Source organism: Acinonyx jubatus, chromosome B2 (assembly GCF_027475565.1).
Source record: "Acinonyx jubatus isolate Ajub_Pintada_27869175 chromosome B2, VMU_Ajub_asm_v1.0, whole genome shotgun sequence".
Taxonomy (NCBI): Eukaryota; Metazoa; Chordata; class Mammalia; order Carnivora; family Felidae; genus Acinonyx; species Acinonyx jubatus.
The window spans coordinates 19,068,864-19,095,619 of record NC_069385.1 but is presented as its reverse complement, the minus strand read 5'-3'; the positions used below and the strand labels follow the sequence as shown (position 1 = coordinate 19,095,619).

The following is a 26,756-nucleotide window of genomic DNA, read 5'->3' as shown; positions in this document are numbered from 1 at the left end:
GAACTCTAAGCAGTTTGTGATAGAATGTTCTCTTTGGACATTATTGACATTTTATTTACTTCTGTGTTTTCAGTGCTTAAAAATAATGCTTTGGTAAAAGTCTGATTTAAATACCATGAACTTTATAAACACTAATCCTTGGTTTCCAGAATGCCCTAATACATTGTGCATTCATTTTGCTTTAACCAAAAAAATAAAGAAGATGCCTACAAACATTAATGGAGTTTCCAGCCCACAGGGAATAATAGGGACCAGAGTAATAACCCTCCTGCCTAAAGCCACCCAAAAAGAGCAGACATAAACACGAAACAACAGTTTTCACAATCCTGGGCATTAAGCAGTGGAGGAAAGTAATCCCCAAGAAACAAGAAACAAAGAAGTGCCCCAGCTTTAATGCCTTGATAGAGGTTTCAGAGCATGGCATAGAGGGAAGGTACTGAGGCGGAGTCTGAACAACTTCCCATGTAGAGGAGACAGAACCAAGAGTCTGGGAAGACCAAGTAAGTTAAGAGTTCTTAGAAGACAGTACCAGAGAGGAGAGAGCTGTATATAGAGAGAACCCTGGTCCACTGAGAGTACTCAGTAGAGTATTATTGAGCACATGCACGTGGATAAACTCTCCGGCCTGGGAAAGAACCATCTGAAAGGAGGGGAGAATTAGAGGGAATTGTGCCTGGTCCCAGGGCCAGAAACAAGTGCCCGTTCTCAACAGCCAAGCTATAAAAGTTTATAATTCATGAATGTGTTAGTTTCCCGGAGCTGCTATAACAAATCACCACAAACTTGGTGGCCAAAAACAACATAAATTTATTCTCTCACACTTTGGGAAGTCAGAAATCTGAAATAATTTTCACTAAGCCAACATCAAGGTGTAGAGAGGGTCATTTTTCTTTTGAGTGTCGGACTCTTTTTTATTTTTTTAATTTTGTTTAATGTTTATTTTATTTTTTGAGAGAGAGAGACATAGCGTGCTAGCAGGTGAGGGGCAGAGAGAGAGACACACACACAGAATTTGAAACAGGCTCCAGGTTCTGAGTTGTCAGGACAGAGCCCAACATGGGGCTTGAGCTCACAAACCGAGAGATCTTGACCTGAGCCGAAGTCAGACACTTACCCTACTCAGCCACCGCGGTGCCCCTAGGATTAGAACCTGATATTTTAGATGGCCGTTACATTCAGACTACTTCAGTGAGCAATTAGGTAGAGTACTCAGGACGGTCCAGGCTCATTATTTGAAGAATAATTAGCCTTAAAATAATCACTGCTTGAGACCTGCCTAACAAATCATAAAAGGAAAACCCAAAAGGATTGAAATGTTTCCTAGTCTCCCAGAATGAAGCTGAAGATGACTTAGAGAAATGAAAGATATCTAGTACTTAACAAGATAAAAATCAAAAGATCTGGCATCCAGTCAAATGAGAAGAATCGATCTTTAAAAGAAACCAAACCAGAACTGACACAAACATTAGAATTAGTACAGAAGGGCATCAAACCAGTTATAATATTTCACATATTCAAAAAGTTAAGTGGAAACATGGAAGGTACAGAAGACCAAAATCAATCTTCTAGAGATGAAAACTGTAGTTTTTGAGATGAAAAAATATACTGGTTGGGATTAGCAACAGGTTAGACAATGCAGAAGAAAAGATTAAGTAACTTGAAAACATAGCAGTAGGAAAAACAACTGAGTGTTTAATTTTTTTTTTTTTTTACATTTATTTATTTTTGAGAGACAGAGTAAGCGCGCGAGCAGGGGAGGGGAAAAGAGAGAAGGAGACACAGAATCCGAAGCAACCTCCGGGCTTTGAGCAAGCAGTCAGCACAGAGCCCGATGCCGGGCTCAAACCCACAAACCATGAGATCATGACCTGAGCCGAAGTCACACACTTAATCGACTGAGCCACCCAGGTGCCCCAAAGCAACTGAGTGTTTAAACTTGACAAATTTGTAGCACTAAACCACTTATATTAAAAAACAAAACAAAACAAAAAAAAAACCTCATCAAATCAGTGACCTCAGTTTCCACTATAAGAAACTGGAAAGGAAAAGCAACTTAAACCCAAAGAAAGCACAAGAAAGAAAATAATAAATATCCAAGTGGAAAATAGTAAACAGAAATAGAAACAAGGAAACAGTAGAAAAACATCAATAAAACTAAAACTTGATCTCTAAAACCAATAAAATTGATCTCAGGCCAGTCGATTATTAAGAGAGAAGTTACAAATTACCAGTGTCAAGAATGAGAGAAGTGGCATTACTATATTCTACAAATATTAAAATGGGTAATAAATATTATGAACAACTTTATGCCAATTAACTCAAAAACTTAGATGAAACAGACAAATTCCTGGAGAGACACAAATTACCAAAGATCACTAAAAAAAACCAAAAAAAACAAAAATAGATAACCTGAAGAATATCTATTGGAATAATTGAGAAGAAAATTGCAGGCCCAGATGGCTTCACTAGTTATTTCTGTCAACATTTTTAGGAGGAAAAAATACCAGTTCTACACAAAACTCAAAACTCAAAGTGGAAAAATCCTTCCATACTCATTCTAGAAGCTACAATTAACATGATATGAAAAATAGATATACATTACAAGAAAATTCTATATAGACCAATATACTTCACAAATACAGGTTTAAAAATTCTAAACAAAATTTTAACAAACTGAATCCAACAGTATTTCGAAGGATAATTCTGGTCATAATTCATCATGACCAAGTGGGATTTATCCCAGGAATGTAAAATTGTCTTTAACATTTGTAAATCAATCAGTGTAATTTCATCATATTAGTAAGCTAGCAGCAATTGACAAAATCCAACATCCATGTCTTAATTAAAAGAAGAAAAACCTCAGCAAAGAAGGAATAAAAGGGAGCTTAAAGGACGTCTAGGGAAAATCTACAGCTAACATTATATTTAGTGATGAGATACTGAATTATTTTTTTCTTAAAATCAGGAGCTAGAAAAGGATGCTCACTCTCAAAACTTCTATTCATTGTTGTATTTAAGGTTCTAGCCAGTGCATTCAGGCCAGAAAAAGGAAGAAAAGGCATCTCAGTTGGAAAGGAAAAGTAAGCCTGCTGTTACTCATAGATGACATGATCATCTATCTAGGAAATCTATCCAAAAGCCTACTAGAAATAATGAGTGAGTTTGACAGGGATGCAGGGTATGAGATCAATATGCAAAAAAAAAAAAAAAAAAAAAAAAAAAAAAAAAAAAAAAATTCTATACTAGCAATGGGCATTGGGAAATTGACATTTAAAAAGCACCATCTATAATAGCAACAAAAAATATGAACTACACTGGGATAAATCTGACAAAAAATATCAAAGACCTGTACATTGAAGATCACAAAACACTGAAAGAAATTTTTAATGACATGAATAAATTGACATATGTACTTTGTTCATAGGTCAGAAAATTCAATATTGTTAAAATACCAGTTTTCCCAAAATTGATCTATATTGAGGCAATCTCAAACAAAATACCAGTAGGATTTTTTTATAAGAATTGATAAGTTTATTGTAAAATTCCTATAGAGATTCATGGGACCTAGAATAGGCAAAACAACTCTGAAAAAGAATAAAGTTGAAGGACTTACACCACCTGGTTTTAGGAGTTATAATGCTATGGTGATAAAAAGAACATGATACTGACATCAAATTAGATAAATGGATCAATGTAACAGAATATAGAGTTCAGAAATAAACCCTCATATATATGGACAATTGATTTTTGATGAAGGCAATACACCTGAGAAAGGAGTGCCTTTCCAACAAATTATGCTGGAAAAATTGGAAATTAAAATTAAAAAAAAGAACTTTAATTCGTGCCTCACAATATATACAGCATTTGATTCAAAATGAATCATAGACTTACATGTAAATCCTAAAACTATACAACTTTTAGAAGGAATATAAGAGAAGATTTTTGTTAACTTGGGTTAGGCAAAGATTTCTTAGCTACAACACCAGACTCACTGCCCGTAAAAGAACAAATTGACAACTTCAACAAAATGTAAAACTTCTGCTCTTCAATGACATTTAAGAAATAAAAAGATAAGCCACAAGCTGGAAGAAAGCCTTGACAAAACATATATCCATAAGGGACTTAAATCCAGAATATGTAAAAGATTCTGTAAAAGTCCTCAGAAAGTAGATAAAACAACCCAATAAAAACATGGGCAAAGTATTTGAACAGATGCTTCACCATGAAAAGATGTTCAATATTCTTAGGTCTTACAGAACTGCAAATTATAACCACAATGAGACACCATTAAACACTTACTAGAAAGGCTGTAAAAAGAATACCATGCCACGTTCTCACAAGGATGTAAAAGGTCTACACTGCTTCAGTACACCCACTTTGGAAGACAGCTTAGAAGTTTCTTAAAAAGTTAAACATTCATAAACCAAAGACCCAGCCATTCTGCTCTTAGTTTTTTAACTCAAGAGAAAAGGAAATTATATTCATAGCTATTTTATTCGTACTAGCCAAAAAACCAGAAACTACCCAAGTGTCCATCAACAGATGAATGAAAAATCAAATTATAGTATATCCATACAGTAGAATACAACTCCACAATAAAAAAAAAAAAGTGAACTGTTGATAACACTATTATGAATGAATCTAACAATAGTTAATTTACTGTTACTAGATGTAGAAAGATATCATAGGAAATACAAACCTAATTTAGATTTCACCAGCATCACTAGAAATTAAAATTAATCATTCTAAATAGTAAATTTAATCATAGGTAAATCCTTACTTTTTTTAATAATTGTTTTTAAGTTCATTTATTTATTTTGAGAGAGACAGAACATGAGCAGGGGAGGAGCAGAGAGAGAAACAGAATCTCAAGCAGGCTCTGCAGGGTCAGCATGGAGACTGACAAGGGGCCTTGAACTCACAAAACTGAGATCATGACCTGACCTAAGCCAAAATCAAGAGTCAGAAGTTCAACCGACTGAACCATCCAGCTTCCCCAGTAAAATCCTTATTTAAGCACAAGCAAAAAATCTACAGATACTATTTAATAGTTTTGTAATATATACTTTTTTAATATCAGTGTTTCTCCCCAAATCTTAATACTGAGACTGCAGACTCTAAGAAATCCCTATTAACCTTCCTTTAAAGATAATCTATTCATATTGTTGATCTCTTGATAAGTAATTTCTGTATTTTATAATTTGTTTCATCTTTAATTGCGTGAAAGGAGTTTTTTCTCTAATTTTAGTGTTTATATCATTGAGTGTCTACTCTTGGCCCTTTATATGTTGTTCATTATCTTTAATCTTGATAACATTCCTGAGGGTAAGTGTTATTATCTTTTCTTTTTAAAGTTGAGGAAACCAGTTCTTTGAGAGATTGATTTGCATAAGATTCCTCTGTGAGTAAAAGGCAGAGATGAGAATCAAACCCAAGTCTATGTGGTTCCAAAGTTTATACTGGTTCCAAACAGTCATTTCTCCACTATAAGTGACTCTTCATTTATAGCTATAATCTGTTTTTTTTTATATTTCTTACTTTATCAAATTGTAAGCTTATTAAGCACCAAATAAATTCAGAATTCTAAACCATAATTTTAAAATAAACTTTAAAATGCATATCTTTATACTGTCACTCATTTTATGTCATATTACTCTTGATTTAGCATAAAAGACACTCAAATGGTAGCTGTTTGCCATTTTTTGTTGTATCAATTTAATAAATATAGTTTAAATGGGAATCTGTATAGCACAGTATAAAAATGATTGGAAATCACCTTTGTTATATCATTAATATAAATTTGAATTAAATAATCATTATCAGTTTCTATGGTGAGTTTTAACAAGTTTGTTTTATTGACTAAAGGAAATTTTACATTCCAGTTGTACTCCACTTTGTAGAAATTTGGAGGAAAGAAAACTAAAATGTATAGGTTTCAATCCACTTCAACATTGTAGGTGAAACTGTGTTATATAGTGTTAACAGTTCTCTCTTCCGTTTACAATCTGGTTGGAGAGACAATATTAATATGAATATGTTTAAAAGTAAAGTCTTTGGACATTCATCGTTAACTTTCTTAGCCCAGCCCTAAGGAAATCAAAAAATACATACTTCATTTTCAACTATAATAGTGTAAAATCAGATGCAGCAGAACTCCTACCTGGAACCAATAATGTACTTGTCTTTTTTATCATAGCTACTTCTCATCAGTGGGCAGAAGTGCAGCCTCCAAAGTTCACTATAGTTTTATTTTGCTTTTAAAGCTTCCCGGAGCTGCCTTATAAATAATGTTGCTGCTTTCCTTCTTTTATAGAACTTCCTCTTCCCTCTCTATTTATCTACAAAATCATTAATATGTCAGCAACCTTTCTTGTCTCCTGAGGTAGTTTTACCATTTCTGTGCTCTGAAGAGTAGTGACAGTAATTTCAGACAAGGCAGAAAGAAGCCTTTCAATCTCCCTACCAGAATCCTGGAGTTCCAGGTGTATGTTGGCATAATTCTTTTCCTGGGCTATATTTATGAAAACAGAAGTTGATGTGTCTTTCTAAGTTATTAATTTTCTGACTCAGCTGAAAGTGATAATTCCAAAATCATGTATCATCATTACACTAAACTTCTCATCTTACTAGTAGCTTTTCTTCTTTCTAATGTAGGAAGACCTAATTATTAATCCAGTTATCAATTCTTGATATTAAGAATTAAGGGATAATGTTGTCATAAAGATTGGAATCCTCTTACAGTTTAAGCAGGAATATCATCTTTGCTTGAAGTGTGATGAAAATAATCTAGACAAAGTAGCAAACAGCAAGTTCATTTTAGTCAATTTAGTCTTAACTGTTTGACTAAGTATGTACTAGATCTGATCGCTTGAAATATGCTCATTAATTGTTTCTGAATCTCAACAGGTAATGTTATAAGCTTAAGTTGCAGAATTTGCAGTGATGGTTTTGTGAATTATAGTTTAGTCTCCCTGTAACTTTACCAATTACAATTTGTTTTGATTTTAAAGGAGATGTTGGGCGAACTCTTCACTCCTGTAGAAACACCTGAAGCACCAAACAGGGGATTCTTTAAAGGCTTATTCGGAGGTGGTGCACAATCTCTTGATAGAGAAGAACTGTGTAAGTTGACTGATTTAATTTGGATATTATATCTGTAAAACTGAAGCATTCAAGCCATGTAGGCTTTTCTTACATGCATAAATTATGTTCACCTTTTTCTCTTTGTCACAACAATTAATATATCCATGTTTTTAGCAAAAGGACATTTTTTTTTTTGGTCATTCTAACCAGTATCAGGGGAATATATTGCTCAGGGAACCAAGATCAGAATAGGTTTGGGTGGTTAAAAATGAGTATTCACAACTTAATGAATAATTTAGAAAGGATTTTTTTTATTTTCATTAAATATGATCTTTTATTATTTCAACTCTATTATTAACTTTATTTGGTGACCTTAACTTTGAAAAAGTGTTTTACCTAAACATTTATCTTAGGAAACCTCTAGTACTATTCTCATTGCAGTAAAAAGTTACTTAAAATAGCAAAATCTCATTCATTTATTACCTTCCACATAATTGGCACAGAGTAGAAATTGGTCCTTGAATGAGCTAATGAATCCTTGAATGTTTGACCTTTCTTTCAAATAGCTGTTATCTATCCTTATTTTTTTTCCTTTTATTCTCTTTCTGTTTTGCAAAGATACGTTAGAATTTTCCTTTTGTGCTTGCTTGACTAATTAGAAAAACTATAAGATTAAATATCATTAAGTTACAGTGCAGTGCAATTTAACTTTCAGGACTTCTCCAGATGATTGATCAATCATCTTGGTGCTGGGAATCAGTCAGTTTTAGTTCATTGTGAAAAATGAAGACTGTTCTTGAAGCTATGGGCAGCTGATAATTTGGAATAACAGTCTCACCAAGGATAATTGACAGAGTAACACAAAATTTTAAAAATGTATTTTTTTTTAATTCTTTAAAATATCAAAGAGCTAATGGTATAGTAAAGAACACTATTCATAGGGAAGGATGGGAACCCAGAGTGCTGAGCCTAAAAAACTGAAGCCAATCTTCCTCTGGAGTGCTTTGCTAATCTGAAGCAGGAGGCTGAGATACTAAACTGTGTTCATATGAGCTAGGCAGGCTCCTAGAACAGGCAAGGATGGGATCTTTTTTTTTTTTTCCCTTTTTTTTACAGTTTTTACTTTCAATTTTTTTAAATTCAAATTTTAGTTAGTATATAGTGCAATATTGGTTTCAGAAGTAGAATTCAGTGGGTGCCTGGGTGGCTCAGTCAGTATAGAGTCTGATTCTTGATTTCAGCTCCAAGTCATGCTCTCACAGTTTCGTGGGTTCAAGCCCCACATCGAGTTCTGCACTGGCAGCACAGAACCTGCTTGAGTTTCTCCCTCACTCTCTCCCCTCCCCTGCTCACAGTCTCTCTGTATCCCTCAAAATAAATAAATTTTTAAAAAATAAAAAATAAAAGAATTCAGTGATTCATCACTTACATACAACACCCTCTGCTCATCACAACAAGTGTCTTCCTTAATACCCATCACCCATCTAGCCCATCTCCCACCCATGTCCCTCCATCAACTCTCAGTTTGTTTTCTGTCCTTAAGAGTCCCTTGTGGTTTTTTTTCCCTTTCTTCTCTTCCCCTCTTTCCCGTATGTTCAGCTGTTTTGTTTCACATCAGTAAAAATTATATATTTTTCTTTCTCTGAAAGATTTATTTCACTTAGTATAATACATTCTAGTTCCATCCAAACCATTGCAAATGGCAAGATTTCATTCTTTTTGATGACTGGGTAATATAACATTATATATATATATACGTACATATATGTATATGTACGTATATATATATATGTACACACACACACACACCATGTCTTCTTTATCCATTCATCAGTCAATGGACATGTGGGCTGTCTCCATAGTTTGGCTATTGTTGATAATGCTGCTGTATAAACATTGGGGTTCATGTGCCCCTTCAAATCTGTATTTTTGTATCCTTTGGGTAAATACATAATAGTGCAATTGCTAGATTGTAGAGTAGTTCTATTTTTAGTTTTTTTGAGGAACCTCCACACTGTTCTCCAGAGTGGTTGCACCAGTTTGTATTCCCACCAGCAGTGCAAGAGGATGAGGATGTGGAGAAAGGGGGATCAACACCTGTTGCTTCTTGTGTGATTCATTTTAGTCATTCTGACAGATGTGAGGTGGTATCTCATCATGGTTTTGGTTTCTATTTCTCTGATTATGAGTGATACTGAGCATCTTTTCATGTGTCTGTTAGCCATCTGGATGTCTTCTTTGGAAAAGTGTCTATTCATGTCTTCTGCCCATGTCTTAACTGGGTTACTTGTTTTTTGGTTGTTGATTTTGATAAGTTCTTTATAGATTTTGGATACTAATACTTCATAGATACGTTGTTTGCAAACATTTCCTGTTCTGTAGGCTGCCTTTTACTTTTGTTGATTGTTTCTTCACTGTGCAGAAGCTTTTTATCTTGATGAAGTCCTCATAGTTCATGTTTGCTTTCATTTCCCTTGCCTTCAGCGACATGTCTAGTAAAAAGTGCTACGGCCTAGGTGAAAGAGGTTGCTTCCTGTGTTACTCTCTAGATTTTGATTGTTTCCTGGCTTACATTTAGGTCTTTCATCCATTTTAAATTTATTTTTGTGTATGTAAGAGAAGGTGATCTAGTTTCATTCTTCTGCATGTTGCTGTCCAGTGTTCTCAGCACCATTTGGTGAAGAGACTGTCTTTTTTCCATTGGATATTCTTTCCTGCTTTGTCAAAGATGAGTTGATTATATAGTTGTGGGTCCATTTGTGGGTTTTCTTTTCTGTTGCATTGATCTATGTGTCTGTTTTTGTGCTAGTACCATATTGTCTTGATGACTACAGCTTAGTAACATAGCTTGAAATCTGGAATTGTGATGCCTCCAGTTTTGTGTTTCTTTTTGAGGATTGCTTTCGTTATTTGGGGTCTTTTGTGGTTCCATACAAATTCTAGGATTGTTTGATCTAGCTCTGCAATAAATGCTGGTGGTATTTTGATAGGGATTGCTTTAAATGTGTAGATTGATTTGAGTAGTATAGACATTTTAACAGTGTTCTTCCAATCCATGAGCATGGAATGCTTTTTCATTTCTTTGTGTTCTTTTCAGTTTCTTTCATAAGTCTTCTATAGTTTTCAGAGTACAGATCTTTTACCTCTTTAGTTAGGTTTATTCCTAGGTATCTTGCTGTTTTTGTGCAATTGTAAATGGAATTGATTCCTTTATTTCTTTTTCTGTTGTTTCATTATTGGTGTACAGAAATGCAACAGATTACTGCACATTGATTTTACATCCTGCAACTTTGCTGAATTCATGTACTAGTTCTAGCAATTTTTTGGTGGAGTCTTTTGGAATTTCTACATAGAGTGTCATGTCATCTGTAAATAGTGAAAGTTTAACTTCTTCCTTGTCAGTTTTTATGCCCTTTATTTCTTTTTATTGTCTGATTACTGAGACTAAGACTTTCAATACTATGTTAAATAAATAGTAATGGTGAGAGTGGGCATCCTTGTCTTGTTCCTGTCTATAGGGGAAAGGCTCTTAGTTTTTCCCCATTGAGGATGATATTAGCTATGGGTATTTCATATGTGGCATTTGTGATGTTGAGGTATGTTCCATCAGTTCCTACTTTGTTGAGAGTTTTTATCAAGAATTGATGCTGTATTTTGTCAAACACTTTCTGCATCTATTGGCAGGATTATATGGCTCTTATCCTTTCTTTTATTAATGTGGTATATCAAATTGATTGATTTGTGAATATTGAACCAACCCTGCAGCCCAGGAGTAAATCCCTTTTGATCACAATGAATTAGTCTTTTAATGTACTGTTGAATTTGATTTGCTAATACCTTGTTGAGAATCTTTGCATCCAGTTTCATCAGGGATATTGGCCTGTAATTTTCCTTTTTAATGGAATCTGGTTTTGGAATCAAAATAATTCTGGCTTCATAGAATGAGTTTGGAAGCTTTCCTTCCATTTCTATTTTTTGGAACAGTTTAAGAAGAATAGGTATTAACTCTTCTTTAAATGTCTGGTAGAATTCCCTTGGGAAGACCACCTGGCTCAGGATTCTTGTTTGTTGGGAGATTTTTGATTACTGATTCAATTTCTTTGCTGGTTATGGGTCTGTTCAACTTTTCTATTTCTTCCTGTTTCAGTTTTGGTTATTTGTGAGTTTCCAAATTCCAAAAAAAAAAAAAAAAATGGAATTTGTCCATTTTTTCCCAGATTGCACAGTTTGTTGGAATATAATTTTTCATAGTATTCCCTTATTATAATTGTTTATATTTCTGTGGTGTTGGTTGTGATCTCTTTTCATCCATGATTTTATCTACTTGGGTCCTTTCTCTTTTCTTTTTGATAAGTCTGCTAGGGGGTTATCAATTTTGTTTATTCTTTCAAAGAACCAACTCTTAAGTTTCTTTGATCTGTTTTACTGGTTTTGTTTCTGTCATTTATTTCTGCTGTAATTTTGTTTGTTTCCCTTCTGCTGGCTTTCGGCTTCATTTGCTGTTTCTTTTCTGTCTCCTCTAGGTGTAAGGTTAGATTGTGTATTTGGGACCTTTCTTGCTTCTTGAGATAGGCCTGAATTGCAGTATAGTTTTCTCTTAGGACTGCCTTTGCTTCATCCCAGAGGATTTGAACTGTCGTGTTTTCATTTTCATTTGCTTCCATGTATATTTTTATTTCTTTTTTAATTTCCTGGTTAACCCAATCATTCATTCTTTAGTAGGATGTTCTTTAACCTCTATGTATGTGAAAACATTCCAAATTTTTTTTTGTGGTTGATTCCACGTTTCATAGCATTGTGATCTGAAAATATGCATGGTATGATCTCGATCTTTTTGTACCTGTTGAGGGCTTATTTGTGACCCAGTATGTGATCTATTCTGGAGAATGTTCCTTGTGCACTCGAGAAGAATGTGTATTCTGCTGCTTTAGGATGAAATGTCTGAATCTATCTGTTCAGTCTATCTGGTTTAATCTTGTTACAGTCTTTATTTTAAAATCTAGTTTGTCTGATACAAGGATGGCTACTCTGACTTTCTTTTGACATTCATTAGCATGATAGTGAGTCTCCTGTAACCAGCATATAGATGGATCTTGTTTTGTTTTGTTTTTCCATTCTAATACCTATATCTTTTAATTAGAGCACTTAGTCCATTTACATTCAAAGTAATTATTGAAAGATATGAATTTAGTGCCATTATGTTGCCTGTAGAGTTGATGTTTCTGGTGATTTCTCTGGTCATTTGTAGCCTTTGTTACTTTGGTCTTTTTTTTTTTTTTCTTCTCCACTCTAAGAATACCCCTTAAAATTTCTTGCAGGGCTGGTTTAGTGGTCACAAACTCCTTTAGTTTTGTCTGGGAAAGTATCTCTCCTTCTATTCTAAATGACAGCCTTGCTAGATAAAGGATTCTTGGCTGCATATTTTTCCTATTCAGCACATTGAATATTTCCTGCCACTCCCTTCTGGCCTGCAAAGTTTCAAGGGACAGGTTTGTTTCTGGCCTTATGTGTCCACCCTTGTAGGTTAAGGACCTTTTGTCCCTAGCTGCTGTCAGAATTCCCTCTGTATCTTTGTATTTTGCAGGTTTCACTGTGATATGTCATGGTGTTGACCTGTTGTTCTGTTTTGTTTTGTTTAAGGTGAGTCGTCTGTGCCTCTTGGACTTGGATGTCTGTTTCCTTCCCTAGATTAGGGAAGTTCTCAGCTAAGATTTGTTCAAATAAACCTGCCCTTTTTCTCGCTCTTCTTCTTCTGGGACTCCTATAATACAAATACTGTTTCACTCTGTGGAATAACTAAGTTCCCTAAGTCTCCCCTTGTGATCTAATAGTTTTCTTTCCCTCTTCCTTTCAGTATCATTATTTTCCATAATTTTATCACCTATCCTCTCCTCTGCTTCTTCAGTCCTCATCATGACTCTATCGAGTAGGTTTTGCGTCTCAGTTATAGCATTTTTCTTTCAGCCTGACTAGCTTTTAGGTCTTTGATCTCTGTAGCAAGGATTTCTCTTGTGTCTTCTGTGCTTTTTTCAAGCCCACTAGTAGTGTTATGACTGTTGTTCTAAATTCTTGTTCAGATATATTGCTTATCTCTGTTTTGAGTAAGTCCCTGGCTATGATTTCTTCTCAACATTTCTTTTGGGAAGAATTTCTCCATCTTGTCACTTTGGCTTAGTTTCTGTCTTTTGCATGTTTTGAAAGTATGTTATGTTACCTGTATCTGAGAGTAATGCTGTATTATAAAGGGGTCATATACTGTCCAGGGCCTGGCACTTCAGGAAGTTTTTCTGGTATATGCTGTGTGCACTCTGCTGTTGTGTTTTGGCTGCTCTTTCCCACTGGTCAGTCCTCTATAGGAGTCCTCCTTACCTGCAGTGGGGAGTACTTGGGCCTTTAACTAGTGTGCTTTGATTTGTTTGTTAAAATAAGCCTGAAAAATAAGGGGGGAAAAGCCTGATCCCAAAAAGGAAAGGAAGAGGAATGGGAAAAAAAACAGATAATGAAAAAATTATAAGCCTGATTCCAAAGAAAAAGAAGTGAAAAAAGGAAGAAAAAGAAAAAGAAAAAAAAAGAAGACGACGACTGATCCAATTAAAAAAGAGAAAAGGAAATGGAAAAAAGCAAACAAAAAAAAAAAAAACTATGAGCCTGATTCCAAAGGAAAAAAAAAGAAGAAAAAAAAAAAAAAAGTAAGCCTGGTCCTGTTTTCATCAGATCTGCAGGTGTATTGAAGCACCTCATTTTCAGTGCACTTGGTGCAGGGGGGTGCTGTCTGTGCTGGTCTCCTGGAGGAGAGGCCTGCTGCATTGATTGGCTCAGAATCACTGTCTTGCCCCAGTAAATGAACAGTGGCCAGGCACAGGGGGTGGGGGTCTGGTGTAAACTGGTCCCACCTCCACTGGGGGCCACTGTGTTGCTCTCTGATGTCCCACTGCGTTGGTGTTTTGGGGGTAATGACACCACCCAGTCTCTTGTCCCCAGATGGGGGATCTCACACTCTCTGCTGTTCAGGCAACCCTCACAGAATAGCAAGGGCAGTCAGCTCGCCCTGCACCACAGCTGTCCTGCGTTTTTCTTTGGCACACACCTGGGATTCAAAACTCAAAATCCTAAAGGATCTGGCACCGCAGCCTCTCCATGCTGCGTCTGATGTCCCTTGTCTCCGAAAGACAATCCCATGCCTGCACAGTGCACGGAATCTATGGTGCAGCACCACTAAAAGCAGCAACAAGGTTATATGCCCTCTGGGTGTACCTCTGTCCCCTGCTGATGAAGGCACCTTTTGCTGGTGCCTACAGGTCTTTTGTCCTTGGAGAAGCAATATAACCTCTTCCAAAAGTAGTCCAAGAAGGGGACTGTTCTCTCCCAGTGCGCCCCAGCTCAGGAGATCCCTACACCACGCTGTGTACTCCGGGGCCAGCTCCCTCCTTCTCCCCAGGAATGTGCACCACAACTCTGCTCTGGAGAAAGTTGCACACTTCAGAAACCTCAGAGTGTGAGCTCCGTGTGCTGTTTGCAAAAACAAACAAACAAACAAACAAACAACCTGTGGCACTCCTTCCCCAGTCCATGGTCCAGAATGGTTTTCCTCTTGTGCAAACCCAGTGTCACACTGTCTCAACCCCTCTCTCTTTCTCTCCCTTTTGTCTTCCGTGGAAAGGATTCTTCCATGTACCACCATTTTTCTCTCCCCCAATTCACTTCCACGCACCTGCCACACTGTCTCCCTCCAACCATGGAGATCCTTCTGCCAGTTCATAGATCAATTTCCTGGGTATTCCAGGTGATCTGACTCAGTACAGCTCTGTTTGAGGGACAAGGAAAGCTCAGGGTGCCCCTACTTCTCTGCCATCTTCACTCCTCTCAAGACTGGGGATCTTATTAAACAACTTCTCTTTGCAAGGAACCAAAAGGCCACAGCTTAAGACTAAAGGTGATCTGGAAATAAATTAGCCCTCCTACACACAGACAGATTAGCTTTAAATTATCTGAGTGTACCAGAAAACTTTCAACCTTATTTAAGTATTTTTGCAGACTGCTCAAGTGCTCAACATCTGGCAAAAGCAAATGAAAATGTTCTCTAATGGAAGGTTACATATTGCAAATCCTCAAATTATTTCTAGAAATAATTTTCAAATATGTCATCCAAGTTAACCAGCAACACTAGTGACCAACACCATGAACAATGAAACAGAAAAAGCAGAAACAGAATCACAGGTACTTCAAATATTAGAATTATCAGACACAAACTATAAAATAGTTATGTATATTATGTTTGTAAGCATAAGTACCATGCCTGAACATTTTATCAGATAACTGAAAATTATAAAAATCAACACAACAAATGTATAAACTAAAATGAAATTCTAGAACTGAAAGATTCAAAAACAGAAATTAAAAGCTGAGTAGATAAATTTAACCACAAGTTTTACACAACTGAAGAGAGAATTACATAGCTTGAAAATAGGCAAAATAAATGATCCAGAATGTAGCACAGAGAAACCAAAAAGATGTAAAATACAAAGAAGATAAAAGAAATAGAAGTTGCAGTGAGAAGTTCTAACAAGTGTTTAGACTTCTCAAGAAAGAAAGAGGAAAGAATGTGAAGAAGAAGCAATATATAAAGACATATGGTTGGAAATCTCTCATAATTGATAGACGATACCAATTCACACAGTCAAAAAACCTAATGAATTCCAAGGATATTTTTTAAAAAATTCACAGCTATATATGTCACATGAAAATAGAGCATATCAAAGACAAAAAAGAAAATATTTGAGGTGGCTAGAAGAAAATGAGGTATCCTTTAACAAGCTATATACTGATTTCTCAACAACCAAAGATAATGGGATGATCTTCTGTATGTTGACAGAAGACAGTACTTAATGTAGATTTCTATACTCAAAGAAAATAGCCTTCAGGAATGAGACATTTTTAGGCGAATAAATGAATAAGACTTGCCACCACACTAAAGGAAACTCTAAAGGCTGTACTAATCCTCCATGGAATGTCAGAGATGCAGGAAACAATGTTTTGGAAAGAAAGTAATAAGTTCATGCATAAATATAATGAATATAATCTTTACAACTGTAAAGCAAAGTCTTATGGTATGTGTATACAATATACAAACACAAAGAAAAATAGTACACTCATAAAAAATACATAAATACACAAAAAATCATATAAAATCAAGAGAGTCACAAAGAGTAATTGAATTTAAGGTGATCTGAGATGACGCATTTTTAAAGAGATTTTTTAAGAGTATCTAACAGCTTTTAATAAGCTAAGGATGCATGTTATAATTTCTTTTTTTAATATTTATTTTGAAAGAGAGAGAGAGTATGTGTGTGTACAAGCAGGGGAGAGACAGAGATAGAGGGAGAGAAAGAATCCCAAGCAGGCTCCATGCCATCAGCAAGAGCCTGACATATCTTATGAACTGTGAAGTCATGACTTGAGCCAAGGTCAAGAGTCAGATGCTCAACCAAGTGAGCCACACAGGCACCCCAATCTTTGCTTTTTAAATTAAGGGCATAATTACTATGGTTATTCATATTTAAGTCTGCCATCCTTTATGTGTTTTCTATTTACCCCATCTGTTTTGTGCATTCATTGAGTGCACCTTATATATTTCTTTTAATGTTTATTTATTTTTGAGAGACAGAGCATGAGTAGGGGAGGGGCAGAGACAGAGGGAGACACAGAATCTGAAACAGGCTCCAGGCTCCAAGCTGTCAGCACCGAGCCCGACGCGGGGTTTGAACTCATGGACAGCAAGATCATGACCCAAGCCGAAGTTGGACGCTCAACCGACTGAGCCACCCAGGTGCCCCATACCTTATAATTTCACTAAAAAATATATTTAAAAAAATTCATATAACTATTAGAAGAGAGAGACCATTTCCCAATCATAGTGGGAACTGCTAATATGCCTATTGATTGAGATACAAAAGCAGACAGCAGTAAAGTTAGTAAAGGATATAGAAGGCATGAACAAAACAATTAATGAAATTAAAACTAATGAAGAGATACAGAACATTGCAGAATACATTATTTTTAAGCACAGACAGAATGGTCATAAAATGTATTTGTAGAGAAATTACAGATGTATGCTGAATTATTTTGAGTAAAATGTCATAATGTCTATAATGAATTTTAAATATTCAAAAATTTTACATATGGACACTCATATGTCAAAAAATGTTACTTATTACCAAAATTAGATAATGAGTATATGGATGTTTTTTATACAGTTCTTGTACTTTCCTTTATGTTTGAAACTTACATTTTAAAAACTTGTTTTTTTTTTAAGTTGACCATGTGTTAGACAGTTTTTTAAAAATTAAATTTCAAAGGATTAAAGTTAATTGTTTGTGATCTAATCACAATGCAGTTATGCTTGTAATTAGTAACAAAGCTAATTTTAAATGCCATGTTTGAAAATTAATACAGTTTTGAATAACCCATGTGTCAATTCATAATCATTGGTAAGCATCTAAAGCAATATTGATATTTATAGGGGCACCTGGGTGGCTCTGTCAGTTAATTGTCCGACTTCAGCTCAGGTCATGATCTCGCAGTTCATGAGTTCAAGCCCCATGTCAAGCTCTGTGCTGATAGCTCAGAGCTTCGAGCCTGATTCAGATTCTGTGTCTCCTTCTCTCTCTGCCCCTCCCCTGCTTGTATTCTCTCCCTTTCAAAAAATAAATAAACACTTAAAATGTATATATTGATTAGTATATATACAATATTATTAGGAAAAGAAAACATAAAAGTGAGTGAACTGAACAGCTGTCTCAAAAAGATAGAAAACACAGCATTTAATAAACCAAAGAAAATAGAGGATAATAAGACAGTAATGACTTAGTAAATAAATACACAGTGGAAAAAAATCAACCAAACCAAAAGTTGATTCTTTAAAAATCTGATAAAATTGATAAATTTCTGGTGAAACTGAGCAAGAAAAAAGGAAGGCACAAGTAAACACTATCAGAAATAAAAATAAAAAAAAAAGAAAAAAAAGATAACAAAGGATAAGAGGATGTAATCGCCCTAAAGGATCAAAGATAGCAACTTTGTTGCATCTGTTTTTCTGAAGCCACATCTCTCTCTCTGCCCATAGCTAGGAAAAGCTCTTTGCTTGTGATTACATTGGGTTTACCTGGATAATCTATTTCTAGGTCCTTAACTTAATCATATCAACAAACTTCCTTTTCCTATGTAAGGTAACAATCACAGGTTCCAGGAATTAGATTATGGTCATCTTTGAGAGGAGTGGTGGACATTATTCTACCTACCACAATCATATTAAAAAAAAAAAAAAGGTCAAATACTTAGATATACATCTTAACAGAAGATGTTTAGGACCTCTATAGGGAAAGTAGAAAATTATAGAAGTTTGTTGAAAGAAGTTAAAGACCCAAATAATATATATACATATATATCTGTATATGTTATATGCGTTTATGTATATGTTATATATATATTTTATATGTGTATGTTTTATATTTTTATATATATGTTATATATGTATATATAAATTATAAACAAGTTCAGCAAGATTGCAAGGTACAAGATCAATGTAAATAATCAATTGCTTTTCTTCATATACTAGCAGTGAAGAAACTGAAAATTTAATACAGTTCCATTTCTGATAATATCAAAAAGATAAAGTACTTAGGAATGATTTAACAAAAGAAGTGTAAAATGCACTAAAAACTTAAAAACATCATTTAAAGAAATTAAATCATAGATAAGTGGATTGACATCCTATGTTCATGGATTGGAAGATTTAATATTGGAAAGATGGCCATGCTCCTCAAGTTGATCTGTGCATTCAACACAATCCCTGTCAAAATCGCAACTATTTTTTTTGAAGAAAGAAAGAAACTGTTCCTAACATTTACATGGAAATGGAAAGGATCCAAAACAGCCACATATACACAAAAATTGTTCAAAGAAGAAAAAAGATGGAGGACTCACACGTTTCAATTTGTAAATTTACTACTAAAGCTATAATCATCAAGATAGTGCAGTAGTGGCATAAGGACAGGTAATATAGATCAATGGAATAGAATTGAGAATCCAGAAATAAATCCATACATGTATGGTTAATTGGTTTTCTACAAGAATGCCAAGAAAATCCAAAGGTGAAAGAATGGTCTGTTCAACAGATGGTGGGGACAACTGGATATCCGCATGCAAAAGAATAAAGTTGTTTCCCCACCTCATACCATACATAACTCAAAATGGATCAGTGACCTTAATGTATGAGCTAAAACTGTAAAAGTGATAGAAAAAAGCATCAGTATAAATCTCTGTGACCTTAGATTAGCCAGCAGTTTCTTAGATGTGACATCTAAGTCACAAGGAACCAAAGAAAAAAATAAATTGGATTTCATTAAAATTAAAAATCAAAGAACGCTGTCAAGAAAATGAAAAGACAACCCACAGATAGTAATAAAATACTACAAATCCTATATGTGACATATCTGGAATCTGGTAAGAGTCTAGTATTTAAAATATATAAAGAATTCTAACAACTTAACAGTAAAAAGAAAAATAGCCCAGTTTTTAAATGGGTTTGAATAGACTTTTCTCCAGACAAAATATACAAATGGCCAATAAACATGAAAAGATATACATCATCACTTGTCATTAGGGAAGTGGAAATCAAATAAATGCCACTTCACACTAGAATGGCTGTCATTGAAAATCTGTTCAATAATAAATGTTTGCAAGGGGGGTGGGCAGCTAGGTGGCTCAGTCCATTAGCTGTCTGACTTTGGCTCAGGTCATGATCTCGCAGTTCACGAATTCCAGCCTGACATCGTCGTGCTCTCCAATGACAGCTCAGAGCCTGAAGCCTGCTTCCGATTCTGTCTCCCTCTCTCTCTGCACCTCCCCCGCTTGTATCTGCTTTCTCTCTCTCTCAAAAATAAATAAAACATTAAGAGATTTAAAATAAATGTTTGCAAGAATGTGGAGAAATTGAAAATCTCCTACATTGCTGGTAGAAATATAAAAATGCTGTAATCTCTCTGGAGAGCTGAAAGTCCCTCAGAAAGTTAAAACATGACTCAACAATTCCACTCCTTGATGTACACCCAAGAGAATTGAAAATATATGTTCACACAAAAACTTGTACAAATGTTCATTAACAGCTATTCATAATAGCCAAAAAGTAGAAACAACTCAAAGGTCCATCAACTGATGAACTGCTAAAATGTCATATATCCATTCAATCGAATATTATTCAGTCATTAGGAGGGATGAAGTACCAATGTGTGCTACAACATGTTGGGCCTTAACAACATTATTTTAAGTGAAAGAAGCTGGATACAAAGACCACATATTGTATGAATCCATTTATATGAATGTTCAGAATAGTAAAATTTATAAAGACTGAGTAGATTGTTGATTGCCAAGGACTGAGAAGAAGCAGGAATGGAAAGTGACTCCTAATAAGGATGGGGTTGTTTTTTGGTTTTGGTTTTTTTGTTTTATTTATTTTTTTGAAGTCATGAAAATGTTAGGAATTAGATAGTGATGGTGGTTAAACAACCTTCTAAATAAACTAAAAGTTGCTGAATTATTCAGGGGCAAATTTTATGGTATGTGAATTATATTTCCAGCAAAAGAAATGTATGCTGAGGGAAGAGGGGAAATCTGACCTCAGTCTTTAACATAATGTAAGACTTTTACAGTAACCTAGATATTAGGGAATCAAGGTCTGGATTATGGAGGGAAAGGAAGCAGTGAATTCCTGAGATCTTTTGAAGGGAAAAAAATTGGTCTGTTTGCAAGTGACAAGATAAATGGAGAGAAAGAAAGAGATTCAGCGTATCTACACTTTTGGAGACTAAAGTAGAATAATAAATGAATTCTGCATTTTCCTCTACTTCTAAACCTAAGCACAGTATTTAAAGGATGAGAAAGCATGGAAGAAACTAAATCAAATCTGTATGTTTAATTTATCTTTAATTTTTTGCACACCTAAGTAATTTTTACTGTTATGTAAACTAGTATCAGTATACCTATTATTCATTGCAAGAAAGAATTATTAGTACCTTTTTACACAAGTTTTGTGACATAAACCAGTATAGAGGACACTATTAATGTACATTCTGTTTTTACATGTTTAAAAAACTAAAAAATTATTAAAATCATTATAATGAAAAACATAAAGTGAATATATACATATTTCAATTTATTGTCAATGTCAACCTGAAAATTGTGTTTTAATGTTATCATGTATACTAATATCATATATATTAATAAAATTTTCATTTCTTGAGTTACTCTTTCATTTATCAAATCATTCAGTTGGAGAATCGTCCTCAGGAAAGGCTTCAAGGAGTCTTGCACAGCATATCCCTGGCCCAGGTGGCATCGAAGGTGTGAAAGGGGCCGCGTCTGGAGTCGTCGGTGAATTAGCACGAGCCAGGTTGGCCCTAGATGAAAGAGGGCAGAAGCTTGGTGATCTGGAAGAAAGAACCGCAGCTATGTTGTCTAGTGCAGATTCGTTTTCTAAACATGCTCATGAGGTATGTCTAGCAGACAAATATTTAAACAAAATAATCTAGGTGAAGCAAGTATGAAAATTGTTTTTTTTTTCTTTTAATAGCTATTATATTTCTACAGGAGAACTTTCATTTATTCTCTGTACAATCAAGTTCCTGATTCTTGCCACCAGAGGGAACCACGACAAGGATATGTCTCAGTAGCCTTTGTTCTCTTACTGAAGTTTATAAATTTTGAAGGAACCTGCTCACCTTCAGGCTTTTTGTAAATTTTGTAAATAAAACCAATGGCTTTGCAACTGTTTTTAGAGAATGCAGAAGGCTCAGATGTTACTACTAATTTCTAGAAAAGGAAATAATTTGCCTCTCTTGATTCTTTAGATCTAAATAACTAAAATTGGCAACCATTTTTATTCAAGTAGACAATACTAAATCTGTCTGTAGACCAATTCATCCAGAGGGCTAATGAGATGGATTTTTACAATGAATTCATCTTGATGAATTCAGAAGTCATGGTGGATCTTAGAAACAGATACTTTAAGAAGGGACCCCTAGCTGGCCTTCTTACAAATATGCTTTATTGGCCAGCATAAGAACACTTAAAAAATTGGATTTAAAGGCCCCTTCGATAGACTCTACATCTTCATTTTGACACATAGTCTGCCTGTCCTTGATGCTTTCCACTGGGCTGCTGTACACATTGAGTTCCTAGCCTAGCCCTTGAGGACGTTTTTAGTTTGTTACCTGAAGAAACCTTATTAAAACTATTTTTATATTTGAATAACCAATCTATCAGCAGTAGCTCTTTAAATTTTTCATTCAAAAGTCATCTTTTCCTTGCTCAAGAATGCTGACATCTGGAATGCGTGAAAGAGGTAACTTGACCTGGGAGAGATTTGTCCAGGGCTTCAAAGAGATTTGGAGATGCTTTCACAGTGCTGACACACACCTCAGATACAGGCTCGTGACCTTCAATCTAGGTCAAGAATTTTATTGGCATAACCCTGCATCTGATTGCGATCTCTAATGCATATAACACTTGAGCTGATTTCACAATATCCACACTCTAAATATTTAGCCAAGAGCTTTGTCTCAAACTGTTAGCTTTTCCCTTGTACCAAATGTTGTTTGTGAGCCGTATTTAAGAGTCTGTGAAAACAATACATTGAGGTGGTTAAGCTCATGGGTTCTTGTATAAGACTATGTGTGCTGAGATACCAGTTTCACTTTTGTGTTACCTTGGGTAACCCATATGAGCCTCATTTTCTTCCTTTATAAGATGAGGAAAATAATAATCTCTAACCCATAAAGTTGTGAGAACCAGATGAAGTCGTGTCAGGAAAGACTGCTGTATAGTGCCTAGCTCAAGACTATGGGCTCAGGAAATTTCGGATGGGAGCAAGAGTAGTGTTTCCAACCTCTCATTCCCCAGGTTCTTTAACCTCATTTTGAATTCAAACCAGAGAACTGAAAATTACCTTATTTGTAAGGTATTACCTTAGGTCACCAAAGAATCTACTGAGCCAAAGTTGAATTATGTCCCATCTCTAAGAAATAAGAGGACCTTCTGGGCTACAGTTCTTAATGGTTACGGTCTTTTTTTTTTTTTCCTCTAAATGGAACAGTTCTTACTGCTTTCTATATAAAATTATTTGAAGTAAGCAACATAGTAACACTGTAGAATCCTTCCGAATGATATATTTTGGAAAAACATAGCAATGATTTATAACATAAATGTTGTCATTCTGGCATTTTTTAAAAATGTTTTTCGTGTTTTCTCCCCTCTAGATGATGTTGAAATACAAAGACAAGAAGTGGTACCAGTTCTGACAGCTAGAAATCCAACTAAGTACAACGTCAGCCAGAAGGAAAAAGAATTTTCCTTTTTTATTTTATCGATTTCACTTTAGGAAAGTTAACATTAAAGGGATGTTCGTCACTGGATACTGCTCTTTCCTAGCACAATCACACACTGTTTTCCCTCAGTCATGTGGCTTTAACTGAGGAGGAGTGTCCACAGACACTCAAAGTGGAGTCTATGGTGTGTGCCAGCTCTGAGGTGACGGTTTGGGAACTAAGCAGGTCACGTGTTACAGACGAAGAAACAAAGGGGGATGTCGAGGAGACCTGGCAGGGACTATTCCTGGATCATTCCTGTATTAAACTTGCATATGCCAAAAGAGTTTGTGCTGTCGTATCTGCCTTCAGTGTTTGACCTCTTTGAGGGAGAGGCAATAAGTCTGAGGTCCTGAAGCTGAAATAGTTATGTTTGTGTCACTGACTGAATTATGAACAGCTGTCTTGGACTTTCCCTTCCTTAAACAGACTGGTCATCAGTATCATTAGTGAAAAAGAAACAAACTGTTTGTTACCATATCTTTAGACAGATAAGCTGAATGGTGGGCTTTAAATAATAAAAACATACACATAGTTGACTTGTGTATGGGCTACTCTTGGATTCTTGTTATTGTATATTTGTGTTTAGTCCATATTTTGTCAAAAGCAAAACAAGGTGATACATCACTTTTCATTGAAAAGAAAAGTGTAGAGCATGACTGAACTGCTCATCATTCTGGGAGTTTCCATGTAGTGGCTATACAGTGTGGAAAGTGAGAAAAACCTCCATTGTGGTGAGGAGAATACTTCAATGTCCCTTGTCCTTGTTCTCATTAATTCAGCTAAAGGTGGATTTGACCAAAATAGTTACTGGTTACCTTTGTAGAAATGTTGAAATTGGCTAAATTTTTAATTTTGCTTGAATTTTTATAAAATGTTTAACCAAATGTACCTTTGCATTATTTAATTAAAATTGCTTAAAAAAAAGTTTCTTTATTTCACTAAAATGCTCAGCTCCCTTTTTAAAATGCCCTTTATTTGCTAACAGTTCCAGTACACTCAGGTGATGAGCCAATTAAATCTTAGTGCACATGCTGTCGCATGGAAAATTACAAGCATCTCTTGTCAATAATTATCTATATAAGAGTCTAGTCTGATGACCTACAAAATATTTTCTGTAGAAATATACTATAAATCTGTACATGTCCTTTCAAGGTTTTAAAAAGCCAAAAGGAAAGGGAAATATGTGCATTTTGGTAACTAAATTATTTCTGTATTGGAGTATAATACAAATGAGACCATCAGTGGACAATAAATGATTGGTTCCTAGAAGAGCATTACAGACAGGAACGAGATGGCTTGGAAGGAAGTAATCTCATAATGCAGGCTCATCTGAGATTATTACCGATTGTTCTTAAGGCAACAAAGGAGGAGCAAAATAGAAGCATTACACTTACTGTTAATGAAATTTAAATATTTTCTTCTATAAAAAATTGCTTAAAACAGTTTTCCTTTTTTCTGTAAGAGAGAATCAGAGCACAAATTGATAGCAAACTTGATGGTTGTTTTGCTATCCCATAGGATCATTAAAGGTATATGTAGAACACCTTAATTTCGCACAGTCTGTTAGGCGTTTTTTCCTCTTGGTTATTTTCATTAATAAAGCTTTTATGTTTACATTTTTATAATGTGCACTATGGGATACAAAAGTTTACATTAAAATTTACTTTAAATATCATTATGGAGGGACTAAATATATGTGATAGAGATAATTGATCAAGCCAAAACATTTCAGAAGTCATTTTCAAAAGTTTTTGAATTTGTAGAAAATACCTACAGATAACATATTTCTGTTTAGTTAATGTCAGCAATATGATGAACATTCAGGAGTTTACAGATGGCTTAATTTGTATCCTGTATTATCTTAGAAACCCCTTGTTCCATGATCTGTCACAGGAAGTATTAGGCCCTTTTTAAAGGTACAGTTTTAAGAGTGTCCTCAATTATATCAACAGTGAAAGGATTTGAAGTTGAGAAGCGTTAAGTAAAGTAATAAACTGACGATTCCCCATTTCGTAGAAGGGCATATTAGCTCCAACTGTTTAATTTGCTGTTATTTTGTGTTAATTGTACATCAACTTTATTTTCACTGTCATTTTTCCTGTTGTATATAAAATGAGCTAATCCTGTAATTATTTTCAAATAGAGAAGTAGATACATTTATCGGAGATGGACTTTATAAGAAAATGTTAAATCAATATTTTGAGTTATTTTATTTCATTTTTAAATCTACAGATTATGCACAGCAAACTAGAAACTCACTTAGGATTAGAAGGCTTGAAGTATTTTTGAGAATAGGAAATAGCTTCTCTGAGTTATACTTGATTCAGTCTGTAGATAAGAGACAGTCTGCAGTAATAACTAACCCAGGGAATTTATTGTAATTTGAGAGAGAACATCTCTATTTTTTTTCTTTTTAAGAGCAAAAAGTAACAGTCACCAGCAAGCCAGGATTTCAGGAAAATAAACCAAAAAAAAAAAAAAAAGTCAAAAATATTAGAAAAGTGAAAGATGTGTGTGTGCTTCCTCCATACCTCCATATCCTCATTTGAGGACATTATTCTTTGTTTCATGTGTCTTTGGCTCTAAAGTCATTGAAGTATTCATTGATTAGCAGTTTGTCAATAGGAAGTTGTTTGCCTATATGTGCCATATATCCAGTTCACTCTTCAAGCTAAAATTCATATGTATTTGCTTAAAAAGTTATTTGAAATCTTACACTCTGACAAATTCTGTGTATTACATCCATTTGAAGTTTTGCATCATCTTAATCCCCTGGGTTTGTATTTCATTTGTACGGAGCGTTTCCAAAAATGGTTATTGATCTGAGCTGTTATTAACTTCTTAATTCAATTTTTTTTATGGATGTGAAAAAATGCTGCTACCTGTCTATGTTATGTGTGGTATATCCCAGTTTAAATACAGTACTTTCTAGTAAAGAAAGAAGCTTTTCTTTTGCTTAGAACTTCTTAATTGTAGGTTTCTCTGAAGTTATTCCTGTAGATTTGTGAGTGTTTCAAACAAGTCTGAAAGTGTTACACATTTTTAGGTTACAGGGGGTGGTGGGGAGACAGCTGAGGGAATGGAAAACACGTGGTAGACCCCACGGAGTACAAAGTTTTACCCTGAGTTCCATATTCCATATATGTTTTGCTTAAGGCATTTTCTCATATGACATTAGAAAAGCTATATCCAAAGGTAAATTTTTTGTGGCAAAGATTTATTTTACATTTTAACTTTGGGGATTTCGTTTAT

The 26,756-nt window shown here is 34.8% G+C and overlaps 1 protein-coding gene across 8 annotated transcripts in view; it reads left to right on the top strand.

Moving 5' to 3' along the window:
- The window catches only part of STXBP5 (syntaxin binding protein 5), a 163,808-nt gene extending 137,821 nt beyond the window's left edge, over window positions 1-25,987 (top strand). For all 8 annotated transcript variants that reach the window (XM_053222128.1, XM_053222127.1, XM_053222125.1 and 5 more), the window contains 3 exons: window positions 7,011-7,122; window positions 21,409-21,629; window positions 23,394-25,987. In XM_053222128.1, coding sequence (XP_053078103.1) covers window positions 7,011-7,122; window positions 21,409-21,629; window positions 23,394-23,435 — 375 coding nt within the window. In that variant the 3' untranslated portion in view covers window positions 23,436-25,987. The remainder of the gene's footprint in view (window positions 1-7,010; window positions 7,123-21,408; window positions 21,630-23,393) is intronic.
- The last annotated feature ends 769 nt before the right edge of the window (window positions 25,988-26,756 follow it).